We start from the raw sequence: 22443 nt of genomic DNA on the forward strand, positions 1-22443 counted from the left end.
GCAGAGGAAGCACAAACAACAGGCTGAAGGAAGCTCCTAGCATTCAACAAAAATAGAAACACAGCGCTTTTGTTTTTGCTCCCATTTTTATTAGTTGCAGTAAAAGATCTCAGGCTTCTATCCACACAAATTTATTTCTCTCAGATTTTGTTCACAAATGTTTGTAGAATACATGAGTGAGCACTTCTCCTTTGCCAAGATAATCCATCCACCCGACAGGTGTGCCATATAGAGATGCTAATTAAACAACAGGATTATTGCACAGGTGTGCCTTGGACTGGTCACATTAAAAGCTCACTCTAAAAAGTACAGTTTGATCTTGAAAAAATATATTTATTCGAGAATGAACTATGGCCAATCTGCCAATTGAGGTAGAGGCCGATCATAATTTTCCTTGATGTGGAATAAAATTTGGTATCTGTAGCTCTAGCTTGTGGGAGCAAGCCCATATGTGGCAAGGAAAGGACTCTAAAAGATCCTTTCTTCTCCAGGCGCAGTTCATTTACTTACATAATTCAGTGCCTAATAAATGTCTTTTTACAAAATAAAATGTTTCAGAGTGACCTTTTATTGTAACCAATCCGAGGCACATCTGTGTGATAATCCTGCTGTTGAATCAGCATCTCCATTGTCCTGTCCACACACACTCAGGTATTTTTATGTGTTTTTGCCTTTCATCCACATACAAACAGCACTTTAGGTCACTAAAAGAGTTTTGGCTTCTAATGTCAGAGTGCACTGTTATCTTGTTTGTTTATATGAAGGGCGATTTTGTACAGTCGGGGAATGGCAAGACTATGTCCACATGTTGAAGGAACAAAAATGAGTCCAGTGGAAGAATGCTGTATTACCTGAGTGACTTGAGAAAACTGCTAATACATTTGGACTACTACCGTCAACTTTTCGCTAACATACAATGTAAGTTCATGCTCATGAGCAGCTGACTGTGCATCAAAGTCAAACAACCCCAAGCTAAATCCACAGAGAAGGGAAAGTTTCTTTGAATTTACAAGTGTAATGTGACTGCAACCACTGATTCATGGACATTGTCAAAAATGAATTTGTTTTGACACATCAATGTTTGCTAGTATGATAGAGTATGTGTTATGATACTATGGAGTATTTGAGTTTGTACATTGATGAAATGGATGTTATAAAATATATATTTAGAAAGACACAAATGGACATTGAAAGTAGAATGATGGAAAAGGGAGACAAAAACACATGTGGTTGAAAATATTAGAATGCAAGTGGATACTGTGAACAGCAGTAACATTTCCCCAGTCAAAACATCCCTTGTTTACACCAGCATGCTCATGCCCAGTCTAAGTTTGTGATATGTGTTCTTACGTGTACTAATATGAATGGAGATGTTAAAATGCTCATCTAGACAGAGATCAGTTTCTAAAAAACTATATGGTGTCAGGTGGATGGATTATCTTAGCAAAGGAGTGCTCACTAACATTGATTTTAACAAATTTGTGAGAACATTTTTTTGTGTGTGCGTACAGTAGATGAAGTCTGTAGATGAAAAACAGTGTTGCGTTTCTATTTTTGGTGAGTGTATAGTTCCTGTGACTAAAGGTTCTGGTTACTTTGAGTGGAAATGTGTAATAAGGCACAATGGGCATCCTCAGTACTCCTGTAACATACACAACCTCTTGACCGGTAATCAGCATATAAAGAGCTGTTAAATATTCATTTCTATTGATAAAGAGCTTTAATTTGCTTAACATAACACATTTGAAGCAGTGCACACTTGAATGTGGTGACTACACTTAAAGTGTCCTTGGGTACAGTAGAACTCAGCGGTTTCCTTCAAGTGCAAATCATATTTAAAGCATGTATGAACCATGAAAAAAGTCACAATTTTTATAACTTTCTGGACAGTATTTATTCCTTTAACAAGCACAGTGCCATCCCTACACGTTCCAGTAGGTGTGTGGCTTTCACCAGCAGCTACACAATATAAAGTATCTGCAGAGCCTGGATTCTCTGGCAGCCTCAGGGCGATCCATGTCTCTCCCTCGCACAGGAATAAATTATAACAGAAGTGATTGAAAAGTTCCTACTCAGACATGGGCTGGAATAAATGTAATTGTACGACTACATTAGACCACCTGTTGTCACTCTATAACAACCGGTATCTCTTCTCTCCTTTTTCCTCTAGCTTGTGGGAGCAAGCCCATATGTGGCAAGGAAAGGACTCTAAAAGATCCTTTCTTCTCCAGGCGCAGTTCATTTACTTACATCCCCCTCCCCATTCTCTCCATTGCACAATTTCTCCCTCTCTGCCTCGCTTTCGGGCTTTCTCTTTGGTGACCATGGAGAGGGGTTTTTTTTCAAAAGGGGTGAGGGGGGAGTGAGGGTTGCCGGGGCAATTCTAGCGTCCTCGCTCTCCTCTGGGAAGAAAGCAGGTTTTTCTGACATCAATGGGTCGGTGGGAGGGATGGCGGGTGGTGTGGGATAGGAAGAGGCATAGACCACAGACGTCTCCGTTGAATGGCGATGTTCTGTTCTACGCTGAAGCGGTCTCATGTCCTACAGCAGGCCTACACCTGCAGCCACAGCAGGCTTGACTCCCACATTTATTTCCTCAGAGAAGGCTATTACACGTGCACCCACATGCACAAAGTCAACACAATTGCTTCTGGCTTTGGCTAAAAGGTCAAGATGTGTGGGAATTATGTTTTGTGTTGCATCAGGGATCACTGGTAGTTGTATTTACCGTGAGTGAAACCTAAATGCTGCCCTGTGTTCCTTGACATCAGATCTGAATCCTCTCCATCAATGCTGGACTGGGGCAGGGGTGAAAAAAATAAGGGCACCAGCTGTATGTGGTGGCAATGCGCTAAAAGTTGAGATGCACTTTATTACATTTTCTCCACTGGAAGGATGCTCTAGTGGGCACTTTATCACCTTATAGGGCACTTTACCACATTTTGTCAACTGTAAGTGCACCTTAGAGGACACCTTATTACTTTTTGTCCACTGGAAGGGCACCTTATAAGCACTTTACTACATTTTATCCAGTGGAGGGCACAAGAGAGGGCACTTAAACACATTTTGTCCACTTGCCGGGCAGCCTACAGGGCATTTGATTATGTTTTGTCCACTGGAGGGCAACTTAATAGCACTTAACCTCATTTTATCCATTGGAAGGGCACCACTTTACTGCCACTTTACTGTATTCTGTCTACTGGAAGGGCACCACAAAGGGCATTTTATCACATTTTGTCCACTGGAAGGGTCCTCATAAGGCACTTAACCACATTTTATCCACTAGAATGGCACCTTATAAGGTACTTTACCACATTTTGTCCACTGAAGGGCACTCTAGAGGGCACTTAATCTTGTTTTGTCCACTAGAAGGGAACTATAGAGGGCAATTCGTCATGTTTTACTACCATAGGGACAACCAAGAAGGCACTTTTGCAATGTTTTTTTCAAATATGGCAATCATCCCACACTGCCCCCACCATTGCTCTCCACACATCTCGGCTGGTGTTTTTGTTTGGTATGTAGGGATCACTCTCCAGCTGTTGACCGTTTAAAGATGGACATTTGCAGCTGCACTGTTGCAAAGGGCAAAGAGTGAAGCGGCTGACTTAAAAAGCACTCCGCAGCCTTGGTCCTAAAGGGTCATTTGTTCCAGCCCACCAACTCAACTGATTCAAAATACGTGACTAATCTGGGGCTTTATAATGAGCTGATGAATTCAATCTCCTGTTAGTGCTGAACTGGGACTAGAAACTGTGCATCCTTTTGAAGAGCACTGTCTCTGATGAGTTCCCCACGGACTTCTCCATCACTGAACTACAGCTCCCAAGGCCCCACACCCCTGGCCAGTCAACCATGGCCACATCCCATCAAGCCCTGCATCAAATCAAAACACTATAAACTCTTTATGAGATACAGTGGGGGAGAGGGGAGGAATGTGAAAACAAAACAGAGATCGCTGGTCAAATAATTGGATTCTCGGGTCAGAGCGAGTGCTATCATGACTGGCTAATTCAAGATGGATCACCACAGGCACTGAGTAGCAGGGATGGAGGCAAAAATGTCAATAAGCCCCATCCATGGGCTTACAAAGAGATGTTTTCAAGACATTTCCATTGGTGCTACATAACTCCTGTGTGTTTTTGCCTTCCTGCGGAGCTTAGATAGGGGATTACTGCAATAGGCAGATCAAGTGGCAGTGAGTAATCCATGACAATAACAACCTCTACCCCCACCACCGAAACCCCCTCCTCTGCTAAAACTTACCCCGCACTGTGCCCGTCACATACCTGACACATCCTGTGTCTCGGTTTATACCATTAGCCTTAGCATTTAATCCTATTAATGAACAACTCTCTCCCTCACCGCATTGCATGCCTGTACAGATGCCTCCTGCAAATGTTCAAAACAGTTATTTGATGTGTTCTGGTTTTAGACTGTGTTACTCATTCAGTTGCCATAGTTGGGTCTTACAGAGATGTGTGTGTGAGAGTGTGTGTGAGTGTGCCCATGTGTGTAAGCTTATTATCAGTGTTGGTTGGAGGTTAGAGGACATTTTAGGAACCAGGGCTATAGTGAGGTTTTTGCGGTAGCTAATGAGTTTAGCACTTGAAGAGTATATAATGAGCCTTCATTTTATGATTCCCTGCTATGAATAATGGAACAACTTATAAATGGGGGCATAAGCAACGTAGAACATGGTGACTTTATTCATCTTCGTTCACGAAAAGTTCTGACAGTTGCCCAAGATATAACCCCATCAGAGGACAGTGTGTTATACACTGGTGTGACGGTGTGCATATCACACTACCAGACTGAGTCAGGGTCTTTACAATTAACAAATGAAGCTCTGCTAAATGGTAAAATGAGACAGTAACAGGATAACTGATATATTCTCTCTCTTTCTGCTTTGCATTTCTTTTTTAATCTATCCATCATATAGATTTACCATTCAGTCAGTTTAGGCCTTGCAGGTGTGTGAATTACTTTCTGTAAATGGCCATGATTCAAACAAATAGGAGTTTAAGGCTCCAGTGTGTACGAGTTTTTTTTTTTTTTTGGGGCAGAATAAGGCAGAAATTGAATAATATTCATAATAGGGCTGTAGTCAACCAAATAAAATCTTGGTTGACTGAAATTCTGCCTACTCCTCAACCAATCAATTGGTTGATGGGAAAAGAAATCTGCACATTAACTGTTGATGAACAAAATCAGCCAGTGTACTGAGAGGCCTAAATGGATGCTAATCAAATGAAAGCTACACAGTGTTGCCAAGCAAATGAAGTCCTGCAGTTTGACCATTTCTTTTTAACATGCAGGTGTATTGTTACTTTAAGGCTACATCCACCAAGTTAATTTACATACAGTGGCAACACAGCAACAGACACATACACACACCAGCAATGAGGATCACAACAAAGCTGAACCAGCTTCTTTTTAACAATAAAACTAATGCTAGTTGAGCTACCGCAGCACGTGCTACAGTATGAACTTCCACAGAAAGCAACATGAATAAACAGTTGCCTACATCTGATCTAATATATGTGTTACTGAGTTTTCTTCACATGAGGCTTTACACAGTTTCTCTTGACTTTCCCTCAATATTAGAAACAGCTAACACTAAATTCAACAGGATAACTTGCAAAATAAACAGTAAAACATCACAAAGCATGGTAAACCTTACAGCTTTCAAGTCTGAAGTTGGTTCACAGACAGCTTTGGTGTTTATTTATTGTTGAACGTGTGGTGCCCATTAAGAAAGCAGTTTGTCGGAGTAAAATCCACACACGTGCTATCATTGAAAATGTAATTTTTATCCAGTTGGCTTGTCTGTCTTTTGAGGCTAGAGTAAGAGTAAAGTTTTCATTGTTTTAAAATGAGCGGGCATGGGTCCTCTCACATGGTGGCTGCCATGTTGCTCTATTTCTACAGTAGCCCAGAAACTAAACCTAATTTTTTGCATGTTTCGCTGTCACTACAAGTTCTCATACAGTCTTGGAAGGGGAGGGCGCAGCAAGGTGAAATCCCACACACTGGTCTAAAAAATTGTTATGGATAATGGACACAAAACCAAATGGTAAGAGATTCAGTAATTGGTCAAGAAAGAGTGATGAGTCTATGGGTGGGTGAACCACAGAAGAGATGCACATGTGAAGGAGGAGATGGAGAGGAAGGGAAAGCTGAAAAAATTAGGACTGTTTCAGGGGCTTTCTTTGCCAGAGATCACACACCTGAGACCTAAAATGTGTGTATGTGTGTGTGAATGTGTGTGTATTTTTGCACGTGGGTATTAAAATACTTGTGGATGTATATGTGAGTGAGTGTTTGGTTTTGGCCAGTCTTCGTTTTCCAGAGATAAAAACAATGAGTTGTGTCTGTCTGGTGTTGAGAAGTCTGATCTTCTGTTCTCCATTATTTTCTTAATTCAGCATAATAAGCTTTTTAGAGACTCTTTTATCCTCTGGGCCTTCTCCAATATTTTCCAGAGAATCAGCTCAGTATCACATGTTACTGTGCACACACACACTGGTGACTGTTTTTTAGAATGAAGTGTGATGAATGTAGCTCGTCTGCACATTCACTCGCCCGTGTCAGTGTGTTTGTGCGTGCAAAATCTGCATGGACTGTAGACTTGAGTTTATCTTTGGGTGTTTGTGTGCAAAGGAGAAAAGGGAGTGTATGTGTGTGAATGAGAGAGAAAGATAGGTGGAAAGAGCTGCTTATGCATATTGATGTGTGTCTGCTAATCTGCTTCTTATCTGCCTTATCCATCCATCCGTCTGTATTTGTCTAATGAATCGAATTTTGTGGCTCACTGTTTCCCGTCTGAACGGCAGGAGCACGTCTTTGCATGCCTATCTATTTTTGTGTTCATACAGTATATGTACCTTAATAAGGGAGATAGGGCTAGAAAGCAGAGAGAAAGAGAGGGAGATGGGGAGACAGAATTTTTAAAAAAGCCGACAGCAAGGAGACAAAGAAGGGGCACAAAGAGTTAATTAAGAGAACAGCTTGTTTGCTGTCTCTTCTTTGCTCCGAGTGCCTGTCGAGTAAATTGAATAGAATGTGTGTTTTCTTGCTGTCCACACATGCTATCACATTTGTACAAATGTGTGTGTGCGTCTAAGTTCATCCTGCCTGGGCTGATTGGGTCACATGGTTTGCAGATGTGATGGATGGCGGGCTGTAATTCCCAGTCCAAGCTGGAACACACCTACCCCCGCACTTCTGCAGTTTAACTGCAGTGGTCAAGAAGGATAGCATGGGGAAGAGAAGAGAAGGGGGGGGGTGGGCTCAGGCTGCTGGAGAGGGATGATGGAGTGAATGAGAGATAAGAGAAACGGGCCAGCATGAGCGAGCGAGGTAAAAATTAGATACCTGCCTGCCTCATTTGCGAACATATCATTATTCTTATTTTAGGATTTGTTAGGCTGCCAGACACTCCTCGAGCACAACAAGTGGAGTGCCTATGTGAGTCGTGCGGGCCTGAGTAGATTGAGAGTGCAGGGGCTGTCAATAGATGCATGGCCCAGTCATCTTCTCAGGGAAGAGGGGGGAAAAACAAACAAATGCATCTCATTATTGCAGCGCGCGCCTCTGCAGTGCTCTGGGTAACCCATCACAGTCCACACAGATTCAATTGCTTCTTTTAAATCAGTTTGAAGCTGCAGCCACATCTCATCTGTCTCAATAGCAGACTGGAGCCAATGGGCGACTCTGCACACAGCAACAGCTCCTCCTAGTGGCCAGGGATTGATTGTAACGTGCCAGAGAATAGATGGAGAGGAGCTGAATGAGCTGGCCGGTTTAGATGCTTGTGGTCCAGCTGTTTTTACCCACAAATTAGCAGTGGATTCATCTCAGACATTCAGCTAGCAGCTATCCTCCTGCCCCTGCTCTGTCTTTACACTCACTTTTCATTCTTGCCATATCTCTTTACGTGTCTGCCAGAGTCTTTCATGTCTGCCTCACACACATGTATCCATCCTGTACTTTCCCAACTCCCCTGTTCTGTCTCTGAACTCAGGCAGCCTTTGCACTTGATCTTTGATGAAAGCAAAACAACCCTAACGGTAACCATAGTTTCTAATTCTATGGGCTCACCCACTCGCTTAAAAAGCTGGCACAATAAACGATCAGGTTTGTGATAGTCTTGGTACAGATCTGCAGAAATCTCTTTGATGATTAGTTGGTGACAGATTTCTCAATTTACTGCCAAACAATTCCCGGTCCCTTGTGTTAAAAAGCTATGTGTGTTTTTTTTTCTGGAATTTCCTATTTATGGTCAGATAAAAGGATTGTAGAGTAGAACAGTGGAGAGAAGTGAGAACTGCTTTGATCAGTCCAGAAAGCACATATTTAGCTTGGGGGTGATCTGAGAAGAGAAGTGTTTGGTGTTTGCTGTGATAGATTAGCGCTGGATCGGTTTCATCACTATTTCATCTCTTTATTCTCTTCTTGTCCACAATTTGTATTCTAACTCGACAGAACATCAAACCTCGCTGTAGTAAATCACTCAAAAGCTGACAGCGTGACATTCCTGTCACTCCCAAATGCTACGAGCGCTTATTATCATATCATTGCATAAGCTAATATCCATCTGCGATAGTGCCTGCTGCTTCAGCTAAACCCAAATTAGTGTGATGAATATTATGAAACTTGAGCCATTGTTCTTCTTGTTCAGTTCCTCCTTCCGAGCCGTACTTCGAGGTGGACATGGCAACACCTTGGGTGGCAGGGGAGGACTACACCGTCACCTGCGTTGCCCCTGACGCAAAGCCCATGGCGGAAATCACACTTTTTAAAGGTGAGTCACCCTTTCAACAGCACTAAATGTGACAGCCTGACAGGTTAGAATAAAGGGCGACAAGCTTTCCGATATTCAACATCCTTGGATCGCCATAGGTCACAGACTGAATGCATAAACTGTATAACATTGCAGAGGATGAAATGCAAGTTCAGTAAAGATTTCTTCCTTCAGAGTCTTTGACTAGCAGAGTTGAAAGGAGCAGACTCTGTGTGGGAGGAAATAGCCTGAACATTTGAATTTCCGATTTCCACTGACTTTACAATTACATTTACAGTGAGAGTATCACAACTTCCAAGTTGTTGACAAAAACAACTGCAATTTTCTCATTTCCTGTTTTTGTTTTTTGCTCCCCTGTCACACCTATTATACTGTATACTGCTGAAGCAGACAGAGAGAGATGTTGTATTGTTTTCTCTTGGTGTGAATTTGTTTACACTCACAGAAATAAGGGTCCCAAAAAGGTTCTTCCTGAAGGGCTGAGGTTCTACCTAAAACCATTTGCTTCTGAAGAACCCTTTTTAAGAAAGGTTTGTCAAGGTTTCTTTGTAACATTAAAGGTTCCTTTTCATCCAATGAACCCTTTTTGGAAGAAGAAGTTGAATTGTTGAAATCCATGAAGAACTCTTTTTGTTAAAGGTTCATCAAGGGTTCTTTGTACCATAATATAAAAAGGTTCTCGATAGAACCCCTGGGTGGATTCTAGATATGGTTCTAGGTATAATCCCTTATGTTGAATTCTAAATAGAACCCTCTGGAAACCTTTATAAAATGTTCTAATGGGAACCAAAAAGGGTTCTCCTATTGAAACAAGCCTAATAACCCTGTTCTAGTTAGCACCTTTATTTCTAAGAGTATCCAGGCTTGTGTTGTCGGTCTCAGATATGTTTGTTCTGTGTTTTCTTGTTGAAATGTACATCTTTATTGTCTTATTTCATTTTAAGGACAGGTTGAGACGTACTGTTGCTGCACCGCACACATCATATTTATCATATTCCAGTATTTACCATTCCACACGAGAATAACACTGATGTTTCTGTTTCGCATGAACAAGTTTACACACTCTATTCTCCCTTTTTGTGTGTGCCTTCCCCCCATTGTGTCTTTTAGATGGAGTCGAGCTGACAGGTGCAGAGTCTTTCACCATGTCTGGCTCAAAGGATAAGCTCCAGAACACGCGTGCTGAAGTAACGTATGTGTTCGCCCGCCTGCCAGACTCATTCTCCTCACCGACCTGCTCAATCCCTCCAAGTCTGTCTTTGTTTCATGTTTCCCTTGTTTTCACCCCGCTCTTATTTTCTCCTTCTGTCTTAGCGAGTACAATGAATTTCTGCACACAGTGAACTGTTACTTGGCACTGTGCGATTGAATTAGCTTCTGTCAAACGCACAAAATTACATTCCTGCAGCGAGACAGATCCGATCCTCGCCGGTTCGCCAGGTGCCTATACATTAAACAGGGCCATAGATTGCTTTAATCCTGCTTGTCTCCTCTGTGTCAAAGATAATAACCCCTTGTCATATCCTGAGATAACATTGGTACTGAGGAGCTGCAGCGTTGTTCAGCTCTATTGCTGAACAGCCAAAGTCTTAAGCAATATTGATGCTTCTTCCTTATATTCACACTGAGTGTGCACAGCAGTGGGCCATGTGTGATTGTTACGGTTGACATTGTACTGTAATTTGATATAGGAGACATAAACTGAAAGAGTAAACTAGGCTCTGAATAAATGCACTGCATTGCAGGGACTAGTGGATGTTCCGATATATATCACAAAATGCATTTTTGAATCTGTTCTCACATGCCTCCTGCAAGTAGCTAGACACAGTTATAGAAAGGAACTGAGTACAGGTACTCAAGACCTGTACTTCTTTATAAATTATAGGTATTTGTAGTTTTCTTGAGTATTTCCATTTTATGCTACTTCATACTTTAGCTCCACGACATTTCAGAGGCAAACATGTACTTGTACTCCACTACATTTATCCACAGGACAGGACTAAAATATAAAGTAGTTAAAACTAGCTTTGGCTCCACCAGCTACAGAACTAAAATGCTATTTTAACATGAATGCATCCACAATAACATCTAATAAAGTCATTTATAATGATATATCAGCCAAAGGGGTAATTGTTTTTTACATACTTTATATTTTTCTTCACTTTTATGTTTGTGTTTTATCGTTCAATGGTGTTTTATGGTGTTTTTTATTTTTCCTTTAACTTGTAATGTTGAATATGATACGCTTACTAACTGTAAGTAAAGGATCTGAATACTTCTTTCACCACTGGAAGTGAACTTTGAACTTCAGCACTTTGTGTGGCGCAGCATATACTGTCTTTTATCCTTCTCATTTCTTCGGTCTTTTTGTTCCCTCTCAAAGGGTCACTGCTCTGAGCTCTGACAACGGGAGGCAGCTGGCATGTCACACCATCAACCCCGCCCTCTTCCGGCCTGTGGAGACCACAATGACCATGAGCGTGTACTGTGAGTGTCTCAACCTGTCTGTAAACTGACTGTCACCACCCCCTCTGTTTAACAAAAACACACACTCACGTACAGAAACACTCAGACACAGGAACCAAAGCTTGTGGAGGCCCAAGGGTATCCGGCCTTGTGTGCATTCAGTCTGCGTTAGTGGTCCAAGGAGAAACATTGAACCTGAAGGCAAACTCACACCTACTTCAAGACAACATGAGTGTGGCTGCCTCTGGTCCTTAAAGCTTGTTCCTGGTGGGCTGAGATTGATAGCAGGAGGTCTAGGCTGTTTTCTTATACAGTTTTACACCAAAATTAATTCAGTTTTTTTTAACAGGGCTACACCTGCTATAAAAAGATGAATGACCCAGAAAGAAAGCCATTTTTAAAAGTTCCTGTGTGTTCAGCTCTCAGTGTTTTTGTGACTTCTAACTGAAACTCTGTGGTTTGAAGTTAAGTTTCTCCTTTGCAGCACTGTTTGTACTTTCAGCTCTATTTTACTGTTTCATGTTCAGTCTCAGCCAGATAGGGGTTACATTAAGTTACAAATGAAAACTCAGCATTTTCTGATTTTGTTGCTTAATAAGAAAAGCTTTTAGATAATAAAATAATGTGGGACTTGTATTTATAAAAGAATAAAATGTTTATTCACTGTTATACAGATATTTGACTACAGATGAGTACAGCTCATCAGTTAAATACACACCCTCAAGTGGGTGCAAACTCTGCACTGAGGCAAACCAAGTCAAGCCAAATACATGCATATGAAAAAGGAGGAAGAGTCACAATAGTTACTGACGGACGAAACAAGCCTACATTTCTTCAGGCAAAAAGGGGTAAACATTAGCATGTCCACCTGGTTGCCATGTTTACACCAATCAAAATACCCGTTTCTACTGCAGAGTCATTTGACCTGGGAATTAATGCAGATTTTACATTTTCTTAATGAGGACAAATGCCAGATGCTAGTAGGTGTTAGTGGGTTTTTTATACAGTGTAAAGGGGCCTGTATTGTAAAACTACCTTACACAGTGGTGGCTATAGCAGCATGAAATCAGAGACCATCTCTGCAATTAAATCTGAATTAGTTTAGTTTAGATTTACTGTTTTATTCAGTGATCTTAAAATTATTTACGCTCTCAGTCTTATTTCCCCAATGTTAAACAAAACACATAACCCAATTATTAGCCCAACTGAGATGGATTATATCAGTGAGGCTTCAAGTGCTGAATTTTTTAACAGTATTATAATAACTAATATGGGAAGCTAAGGCCACCACAGTTAATAATGATGAATCCTGCAAAACTAAACCCAGCAACTTTTGTGCTCATCAGCTCAAATTAAATTTAGAATCCACTGAGGCAGGAGGGGAGGCAGCTTCTGTTGCTTTTGCTTTCATGTTATTATCACAAACCGCGTGACATTATATAATAAAATTGTTAATGTGGCACACATAGGTGAGCTGACACACTTGCTGTCTCGGTCTCATATTTCTTTTTCCTCTTATTTGGCGAGGCACCAATGAAAGCCAGTGTTGTTGAATGCACAAACAGAACAGTGTGACACGGCAGCTACTGTTTACTACAGTAGGTTTAGTATTTTCTACTCTGTTGATCACTTGAAGTAATTGATTGTTTAGGCCTGAGAGTCTACCCACCTGCTTCTCCCAGGCCTAAATCATGTTGTTGATTAAAGTGGAGCGGGGCTGCTGACATCTTCGTCGGCGAGCGCTCCCTCCAGCTCAGCCGTTGTGTTATCCACGGGCTGACTAGACACCTTAATGTTGTCTCTATCTATACTCCTCCACATTAGAAGCCTCCGCCGCCACTGCTGTTTTAACAATCACCAATAACCATGAGCACTCCTCCCTTACTCTCCATCTCCCTGCCTGCCCTGTATTAAACAACATGGTCTCTGTGCTAAGTGCTAATGTTGCAGAACTTGGGACCACCGCTGCAGTCTTACTCAGCATGCCAGCCCATCAAAGCCAGCGCGGTGGCCATTTTCAGCCAGCCAGATTGTTAGCAAGGTGGCAATTTGTCACTGTGGCCCAGGGTCTGCAGCCTGTTCTGTGAAACTGATTGCAGCAATAACAAAGGCCCGTCCTCCCCTATTTACTGCATATATTTTATTCAAGGAGGCTGTAATTTATTCATATTTCACGTTGCCTTATTACTGTTTGAACATCTGTTATTTTGCTTTATGGACTGGATCCAGCTCACTGCTCCCTTAATACTTAATGCTTTCATCAGATCTGGACCTCTTATCCCACAGTCATGTTGAATGTGCCCAATTTATTGGCCCTGTCGCAACAAATAGGGATGCTCCCCCACTCAATTGCCAAGAGTGTTCTCATCGCAGTGCAGTTTCTTTTTTATGTCATCCTATTGATGGTCACTCCATCCCGCTGTTTCCCTGAGTTACTGCATCCCTTCTCCTCCCCTCACCCTTTTCTCTCTTCTATCGCCCTCTATGCCATTCCGCTTTGTCAAGTCCATTTTTATTTTTGTCTCCATTTCCTGGCAGTCCCACCTCAGCCTCCAGTTATCTTTGGTCTTGAGAGGGAGGAAGTCATAGCGGGGAGAGTGCTCACAATAGTGTGTGTGTCTCATGGTGGAAACCCCCTAGCCACTCTCCAGTGGACCAAGGTAAATCTTCTGCACCATCTGTTAAGGAGGCTTTGTAACACACTGTCATGCTGAAGAAGTGAGCTATTTTAGTTGAAGAACTTCAACTCTAAGTCTGAGTGTCCACATTGTTATTAGCTTCTGTACTGCTGTGACTGCACCATATGGGACCATACCAGAGTTACTATGTTTTTTGTTTCTTTTTATTAGTTTAATTTTTATTTCATTTATATTTATTTATTTTCCTTATTTAGTTTAGTTTCAGTTGGTTTCCAGAGTTGGTTTCACTTTAGTGTTTATTGTTTAGTTTTATTTTAGTTTTTATTAGTTTAAGTATTATTTTTGTTTTTCATTGTCAGTGTTCATTGTGTTGATAAATTTGACCAAATTAACAAACATTTCCTGAACATTTTTATTTTATTATAATTAGTTTATTATTTTTTTAAAGTCTAGTTTTTGTTGTAGTTTGTTTTATTTCAGTTAGCTCAAATTGTAACACTTTAGTCAAAGTGGTGTGCATAAGACTGTCATTTCACTGTCATAACCATGTCATGACACCTGTAATTAACATGAAAGAGTCTTTATAAATGTTTATGACTATTGTCATAAACATTGTTGTTTTAATGCAAAGTTGACATTGTTTGGGATGCCTTTGTTATGACAACCTGACATTAACCAAGACAATATAACCCTATTAATGACACTGTTCCAAAAGCATTTGACAGTATGATAAATCTTTATGACATGTCCAAGACATCTTTATGACATGTCCAAAATATACCAATTCACTTGAGGTCAAGAAAAATATTCATAACATACTTAAAATGGTCCTATGATGTCCTGTGTCAAAACCAACCACATTTGTCAGTTTAATGTAATGATAAAATATAAAGCTAAACAGTTAAAAAGTCTGATAATGTCAAGTTGTCATAACAAAGACATCTCAAGCGATGTTAACTTTGACTTGACTTAAACAGTCATAAACATTCATAAAGACTACTTCATGTTCATGACAGGTGTCATGACATGTCGATAACAGTCTAAGGCCAGTCTTACACACACCCCTTAAAATAAAGTGTTACCAGTGTTTTTTCACACTTAGTTTTAGTTTTAATTTTAGTTAACAACAATGACCTTTACATGTAACTATTTAAACATGGTCTTGATGTTGTCTTTTTTTGAATTTCATGTCTTCATGTGTGTGTCAGAATGGAGAAGTTCTGTCCACAGCTTGGGAAGAGGACGTCCTAGCACAGAAGTCCAGCAGTGTCCTCCACCTGTGGATCACCCCCGTGGACAACCAGGCAGTGCTATGCTGTGAGAGCGTCAATCTGGTGTCCCCGTCCCCTCTGTCTGTCAGCCGCAAAATTACTGTGCTCTGTGAGTGAAAATAATGCTTAATATAGTGCACAGCTCTGGAACACATACACACACACACTTACACACACAAAGCCCTGGCAGGATTCGAAGCAATGGATTATTAAGGATATGGACATGAGGCAGAGGAATATAATAAGAGTCTTACCTCCAAAACCAATTCTTTTGCTGTCCCAGCATAAATTCTAATGCTAATATCATTAATGAAACTAATGGTTATTATGGCTGCGGCCCATATTTCCGACTGCCTCCAGATTAGTATCACTGCGTGCTCTTTCATAGCTGCTCCACTAATTCAGCTGAATTGCTTCAATGCACAATCCTGAGGCAGTAAAGCCTACACTTTGTGCGACAGTAACGCCCATGGTTAATAGATTATACTTTTCTCTCTGAATATAAAATGTTTGTTTCAGCAACAATAAAACAAATACAGAATTAATATTCAGCAGCCTTGGTGCGTTGAGCCTAACAATAGCCTGATTTCCACTACAGAGCCAGACAATATAAGTCAGAGCTTTAAATGCTGGCACGATTGATGCACCTATTTTATGTAAATATGCTTTGAATTAGGATTGTCCCTTGCAGAAATCTCTTGCTCATGCCTCAGTGTGTAAAGGTGGCGCTTTCCTCACCGAGCCCCCAACAGGCCGTGGTGCCATGCCTCCTAGTCATCCATTCAGGAGTGTTGAAAATGAGCTGCTGACTGCCTGACTGTGCTCTAGGCACTGGCAGAGGCTGGAGGGCACAAAGTATGTCTCACTGGTGTAATATGAAAATGCCTCTTATAGCTCACGGCACCTGCGTAATTTCAACAGTCTTTTGTGTGTGGCATGCACAAATGCATCCCGTTCTCATGTGGGAGAGACACAAATAGGTATAAGATTTACATACATGACCCCTCCTTCCCCGTGTCTGCCAGCTCAGTCCCCAGCCTTTGTATTCCCCCGAAGGCTTTATGCAGCTGCATCACTTTGCCTGCAGCTATTGTACCCTGTCTCCCCCTGTGGTTAAAACGAAGCAGACTTTAGAAACCACGTTGAAAACCTCCTGAGAAAACAAGTTGCCACTCAAAGTGATTTTCCTTCTCACCCTTGATACAGCTCCATGTTTCACATCCAAAAATAGTCGCGCTGCCACTGTGATCAGAATAGGTAGCTGTTGAATGTACGACTATTCATGGGACGATATTTTTACTGACTTTTCTTTTTGCATGTGTGTGTGTGTGTACATAAGTTGAGCCTTTGGAGGTGAGGCTGGAGGGTTCGCTTACAGCCATCGAGGGGCAGGAGCTGAGTCTCAGCTGCTACGCCACATCCAGTAATCCCCCCGTCCAGATTCGCTGGTGGCTGGGCTACAAGGAGCTCAACACGACTGTTGTCACCATGGAAGAGGTGAGACGACAAACCTAGGGTCACCAGATGAGAATGGGTGAAATTCAGGACAGGGGTGTTGCGGGTGAACATGTCATCAGAGGGAATAAAATGTGCTGATTAATCACAAAATAATTTTCAGGGGTCACCAGATGGTTGTGGGGAATAAAATAAAATATTGTTGCAAGCTGCACAGAATGAGAGCCGAGAAGCAGTTCTTAGCATCATCAGCTCCTTAAAGACATTAAACAAGAAGGACAAGCACTCAAAAATATGCGAAATACAGCCACCTCACTAATGATTACATCTATAAACCAGCCAAAAAAAAGGCAATTGCCAACATGAGCCACCATGTTCTGAAAAAAAATACATTACAAACATTAAATAAAGTAACATTTGTAATTGTAACATAAAATAGCAAGCTTTAACAAACTACTCAGGCTAGCTCTGTGCATGATGGCAAATGAAGGCCGTATTTCAGACTGGGAAATGATTTTTATATTGTATCATCTGTACCAGTGATATAATTTGCCTTGGCACTTTTGTGCCACAGTAAGGACTACTACAGAGTGATCGCTTCTCAGAAAAAAAATTCAAGCTGAAGATTTGGACCAACAGGAAACTAGACAGGAAATGGAGACTGTCTCAAGGTGGGTCACTTGAGTTTCAAATAGAGCCCGAGTTCCTACTAAGCTTCAGAAATATCACTTTGACTTTCTCCATTTTTTTTAATTAACATTGTGAAGATCATTGACAGATTCTAAGACTGGTTTGAAACTCAGTGTCTATTCAATGGCTCGTGCAAAATGCATGAAGACGAATGAAGATATATGGAAGACTAAGCTAAACAGATTGCATATAAACAGCTTTGGTTTTAGCGTGTTTGTGGAGTTTGCACACAACAAAGAGAGGAAGAAGTTGGAAAAAAAGACCAGTGTAACTGCCATCATATGGACATGGTTCAGGTTTAAAAAGTCAGACAACAAGCAAAAAATGATCATTTGCAAATCATGTCAGATGACAGCAGTTATAAGTGCTGGTAATAGTTGATATACTTGAGAAAGTTTTGTGTTTTATTCTTTTTAATATTCCAGTTTTGCACATTAAATGGTCTTAAAATACCGCTGTACTGTGTGAAATATGTAGCGTAATACAATTAAGCACTTTACCCCTGCAGAAGGCTTTAAATATACAGTGATATATACTGTTATTCTCCATGCTTTGAATTACAGATATTAGATATTTTAATCACAACTTCCTCCCACAGTGGTGGCAGCATTCCCTGTCACCTGGTTTAAAACAGGTTGAATGACATCATCATCTCTTATTTGCCATAAACAAGTGAAAACATATTAGTAATACTCTTACGCATTTATAAACATGATAAGTATACTTTGACGGAATTTCTTCAAACTTGGGACACACGTTCACTTGGACTCAAGGTTGAACTGATTAGATTTTGGTGGTCAAAGGTCAAGGTCACTGTGACCTAGAGTCCATTCCATTCCTGTGAATACGATATCTCAGGAACACTTCTAGAGTCTAAGTGATTTGATCATTATATTTTCAGGGATTCAGAGTAAAAAAATATATATATTGATCTACTAATTCATGCGAACAAATTCATAATTGAAGGAAATAGTTCTCTCATCTCTCATTTCTCTCTCTTTAACAGCAGCAGCTTGTTGTGCCTGTTTCCGTTATGTTATTAATTATTCATGACAATTAACCAGCTCTCCAAATTATGTAGCATTTTTTAATATTACAATTTCCCCAAGTCAGGTCTCCTCAGCACTTTTGCCTTCAAGTCTCAAGTCAATTTGAGTCTCACAGCATACAGAGAGCTCTCGTTTTAGCTTGTTCTTGCTGCAAGGATTAATTTTCGGTACAAATGGGACAGCATTCGGGATTCGGGACAGCTCCTTGAAATTCTGGACTGTCCTGATTTTTTCAGAAATATGGTCACCCTTAGACACAGCACAAAATTACTGTAGCACACAGCTGAAATCTCTCTATCTAAGCCTGAGGCCAAGAACAATGCTGGCAGGAGACAGTATACACAATGATTTATAATTGACAATAATGCTGGTCAGTTTAAAGAGAATGCTCAAAAAGGGCATGTTTTTATTTCTTTTTTTGAGAATGTGAGGCAAAAGGCATAAAAGATAAAGTGCAAGAGCTTTGTCCTTCAGTCAAGCTTGCCTTTACAGCGCTAACGAAAAACTTTTAAAATGCCTCCCATTGAATTTAAAGAATCCTCAAACTGAAATGTGACCTCATGTGAACCTTCGACAGATGAAAGAAAACGGTATGACCATGAGCGGTCCCTGAATAGTGCCTGCTGCAGCTTTGCAAATGAATCAGCAGCGATTCCAAAAGGGGTATTCTGCTGCTCTTCTCCTCTTTTGTGTATGTTAATAAGATCAAAGTGAATAAAAGCTGACACAGAAGATGAGCATTATTAAACAAGCTCTTTATTCATCTGGCAGCAGCATTTTCATTTGATCTTACACAAGGCACTCACTGTGCTGTGTGTGAGCTTTAATGCATCTGAAACAGTGTGAGGTTAATGAAGACTGAAGCTCCTGTCCAGTGTCTTTGTTAGTCTTTCTGACTGTGGCTTTTACAGTAATCACCACAATAATAGCTTTAATAACCAGATGTGCTGCATAGGCATGGCCGCTATCAGGCAGGTGCAAAATGACGCTTTGCTCAATTTATAACAGCGTGCAAAGCAGAGAGAGTCAGATGAATATGCTTATTTATCACAGACCATGCGCAACATCAGTTATTACAGCAGCTAATTTGCCATCTGTATTCACCAAGACAAACCATTGTGGGTTGTTTTTCTCTCTGATTTTTTACTCTCTCTTTTCTTTTCTGACATCGCCACAGACCAAAGCTGTCTGTCCCCTGAAATGTCATGTGTGTTTTCTGTCTACAGGGAGACAATGGTGGGATGACAACCATGTCCAACATGACCCACAGGGTCTCCAGGGAGGAGGATGAGCTCCAACTCACCTGTGAGGCTTTCAATAAGGGCACCCGCTTCTCCAAGACCCAGGTCGCCAAACTCAGTGTCTATTGTGAGTGAGCTCAAATCTTTTTTCATGATTGTTATATTTTCAGTCAGTGGGCTATTTGGTAATTTTTACTAGGGGGGAAGGATCCGGTTGGTTTTGTTCATCTGCTACTAGCGAATTGTACTTCTGTATTTTTAATACATCCACAGCTAAATAGGTTGGAGCAGCCATTATCAACCAGTGAGTCGCATTGACAAAGCTTTACAAAGCCACTTATTCTTAGATCTAAATGCAATCAAAAATTCACATTAATGAAAAAATATCAAAATGTCTTTTGCCACTGTTAGCTGGCTGTTAGCTTCCCTTGGATGCAGTTACAGGACTGCTGAATACATTAAATTTAAAATTGTAACCTTTAAAAAAAGGTTTAGAGATCCAAGACAAAAACATTCAGAGAAAAAGTCAAAATTCAAAATCCAAATTTATTAAAACATGGAACCGCATGACTACTGATATTTCAGAGCCATGGTTTTGGATGGAGATTCTGACCTGCACAAACATCGGTCAGATAAAGGATCATTGAGTCAGGCAGACTAGACAAACATATTCAACTCAACAACCCCACTGCTCTTGCACCTTCTCTGCTACGAGGGGATGGAGAGGGGTGGGCGAAGGGTAACAAGGGGGATGGTATCCCCCTCTCATCTGCCTTCATCTAACCAAAAATACATCCATCCATTTATGACTACAACTCTGAACATCAAAAACACAAAAAGGCAAACATAGCTCTTGACAAATATTACCCTTGACACAGAATGAGCAACTACTTCCCAGGCCTGCTTGGTCATGTTTTCACCTTTAAAATATTCTTTATCAGTGGCTTTCTGACTCAAACTGTAGCTCTTTTCAGAGGCCAGAGATCCTCTCTAAAGCAAAATCAAGTAAAATATTGTGAAATATTCTACCAAATTTCAAACTGTTGTTGATCCTTTTACAACAGACCCCCCTCAAAAAATATGGCTCGATGCTCCTCCTCAAGATGTCTCCCTTCGTTCAGGGACCACGGTCCGTCTCACCTGCTTCTCCACTGGAGGGAATCCCACTGGGACTCTGACCTGGTTCAAGGTTAGCGTGCACTGCATATGCATGTGTGTGTTGTACTAAAGTATGAGTACACACACTCTTCAATGTTATATCCCTCCTTCCTGTTTTAGAACGGAAAGGTTGTGACTGCTGCACTGAAGCAGACGCCCTTCGATCGGGGTGTGGCTCGAGAACTGGTCCTGGTCCTGACAGCAAGTGACAACATGGCCACATACCGCTGTGATGCTAAAAATGAGGCAAAGAAGACCATCTCTGCCCAGACTAAGCTCATGGTTCTCTGTGAGTTATTCAAACACACACAGCCTGAGATTTATTCCAGTCTAACTCAGCTGAGAGAAAAAACACAATAGATGAATGGTTTGATATGAACTCGTTCACACTCATTTTCAGCTACATCATTTAATACTCTTCATCTTGAAATTGTCATCGAGTTAAGATTGTAACACTTCATTTGAAAAGATGCGCATATGACTGTCATTACACTGTCATAACCATGTCATGACATATGTCATGACCATTAAGGAGTCCTTATGAATGCGTAAGATTGCTTAAGACTCATTTTTAATGCAAAGCCGACATTGTTTGAGATGTCTTTGTCATGACAACTTCACAATAATCAAGCCAGTAATGTCTTTGTTAGAAGATAACTTGACATTAATTTAAAGAAACTGTAAAGTTTTATTTCTTAACGTTATGATATACTATCATATGTGGTTGGTTTTGACACTGACTGTCATGAGGCCATTATAAGTGTGTCATGAATATTTTCCTTGACTTCAAGTAAAGTGGTGCATTTTGGACTTATCGTAAAGTTGTCATCAAGTTTTATTACACTGTCAAATGTTTTTATAGCACTGTCATGGTGCATTGAATTCTGGGTAATGGTTTCAGGCATTTTAGGATACACACCTTGTTAACATTCATTTTGTTTACAGGCAACCATGAACACTTTGCAACAACAAAGATAAATCAACTGAAAAAAAAAACATGAATGGACTGGAAAAGATTAAGCACAACTTCCCCAATTGACTGTTGCCAGTTTGTCTTCAGGGAATACAGTACAAAGTTGGTTTTCGTGCTGGGTTCAGTTCCTGGCACCCCGGAGCTAAGTCAGATAATTAGGCAGCTAGCTCCATGGCTAAGCAAGCTAACTAGCTAACGTCAGCTACAGATGACAGCAGACAGTGGTTAGCCTAGCCTACTTTAAACCAGCAGCTCTGTCCATCAGCAAACTCTGTGAGCTAAATCACATTGATACTGTACTCTGTTGTCATATTGGCCTTATAACATTCAATAACATCTTTATGAAAGGTCCAAATAGTACCATTTTACTTGAGGTGAAGGAAATTATTAATGACACACTTACAATGGTGTAATGATGACCATTGTCAAAATCAACCGCATATGACTTGGCTTCATAATGTCAAATTGTCTTGACAAAGACATCTCAAACAGTGTCAACTTTTCATTACATTTCCTGTATAATTGCCCATATATATCCATATGTCTGTGTAAATGAAAGGTGTGTGTTGTTTGTGTGTATATATTTTTAATTCATATTTTCATTCTTCTTTTATATAATTTTGTACTCTATTTATTAGTCACTCCTTCTTCTAACTATAGTTTTTGTCTTTAAGCTGCTGTAACAACAAAATTCC

At 40.7% G+C, this 22443-nt stretch overlaps 1 protein-coding gene across 1 annotated transcript in view; it reads left to right on the plus strand.

Annotated features, from left to right (window-relative positions):
- The window catches only part of nphs1 (NPHS1 adhesion molecule, nephrin), a 49507-nt gene that overhangs the window by 7109 nt on the left and 19955 nt on the right, over positions 1–22443 (plus strand). Inside the window, exons 4-12 of the mRNA XM_084725835.1 lie at positions 8684–8806; positions 9917–9998; positions 11190–11293; positions 13811–13932; positions 15120–15291; positions 16522–16679; positions 19603–19744; positions 20682–20806; positions 20896–21064. Of these exons, the coding sequence (XP_084581961.1) occupies positions 8684–8806; positions 9917–9998; positions 11190–11293; positions 13811–13932; positions 15120–15291; positions 16522–16679; positions 19603–19744; positions 20682–20806; positions 20896–21064 (1197 nt within the window). The remainder of the gene's footprint in view (positions 1–8683; positions 8807–9916; positions 9999–11189; positions 11294–13810; positions 13933–15119; positions 15292–16521; positions 16680–19602; positions 19745–20681; positions 20807–20895; positions 21065–22443) is intronic.

This window comes from Lutjanus erythropterus, chromosome 9 (assembly GCF_056507025.1).
Source record: "Lutjanus erythropterus isolate fLutEry1 chromosome 9, fLutEry1.hap2, whole genome shotgun sequence".
Taxonomy (NCBI): domain Eukaryota; kingdom Metazoa; phylum Chordata; class Actinopteri; order Lutjaniformes; family Lutjanidae; genus Lutjanus; species Lutjanus erythropterus.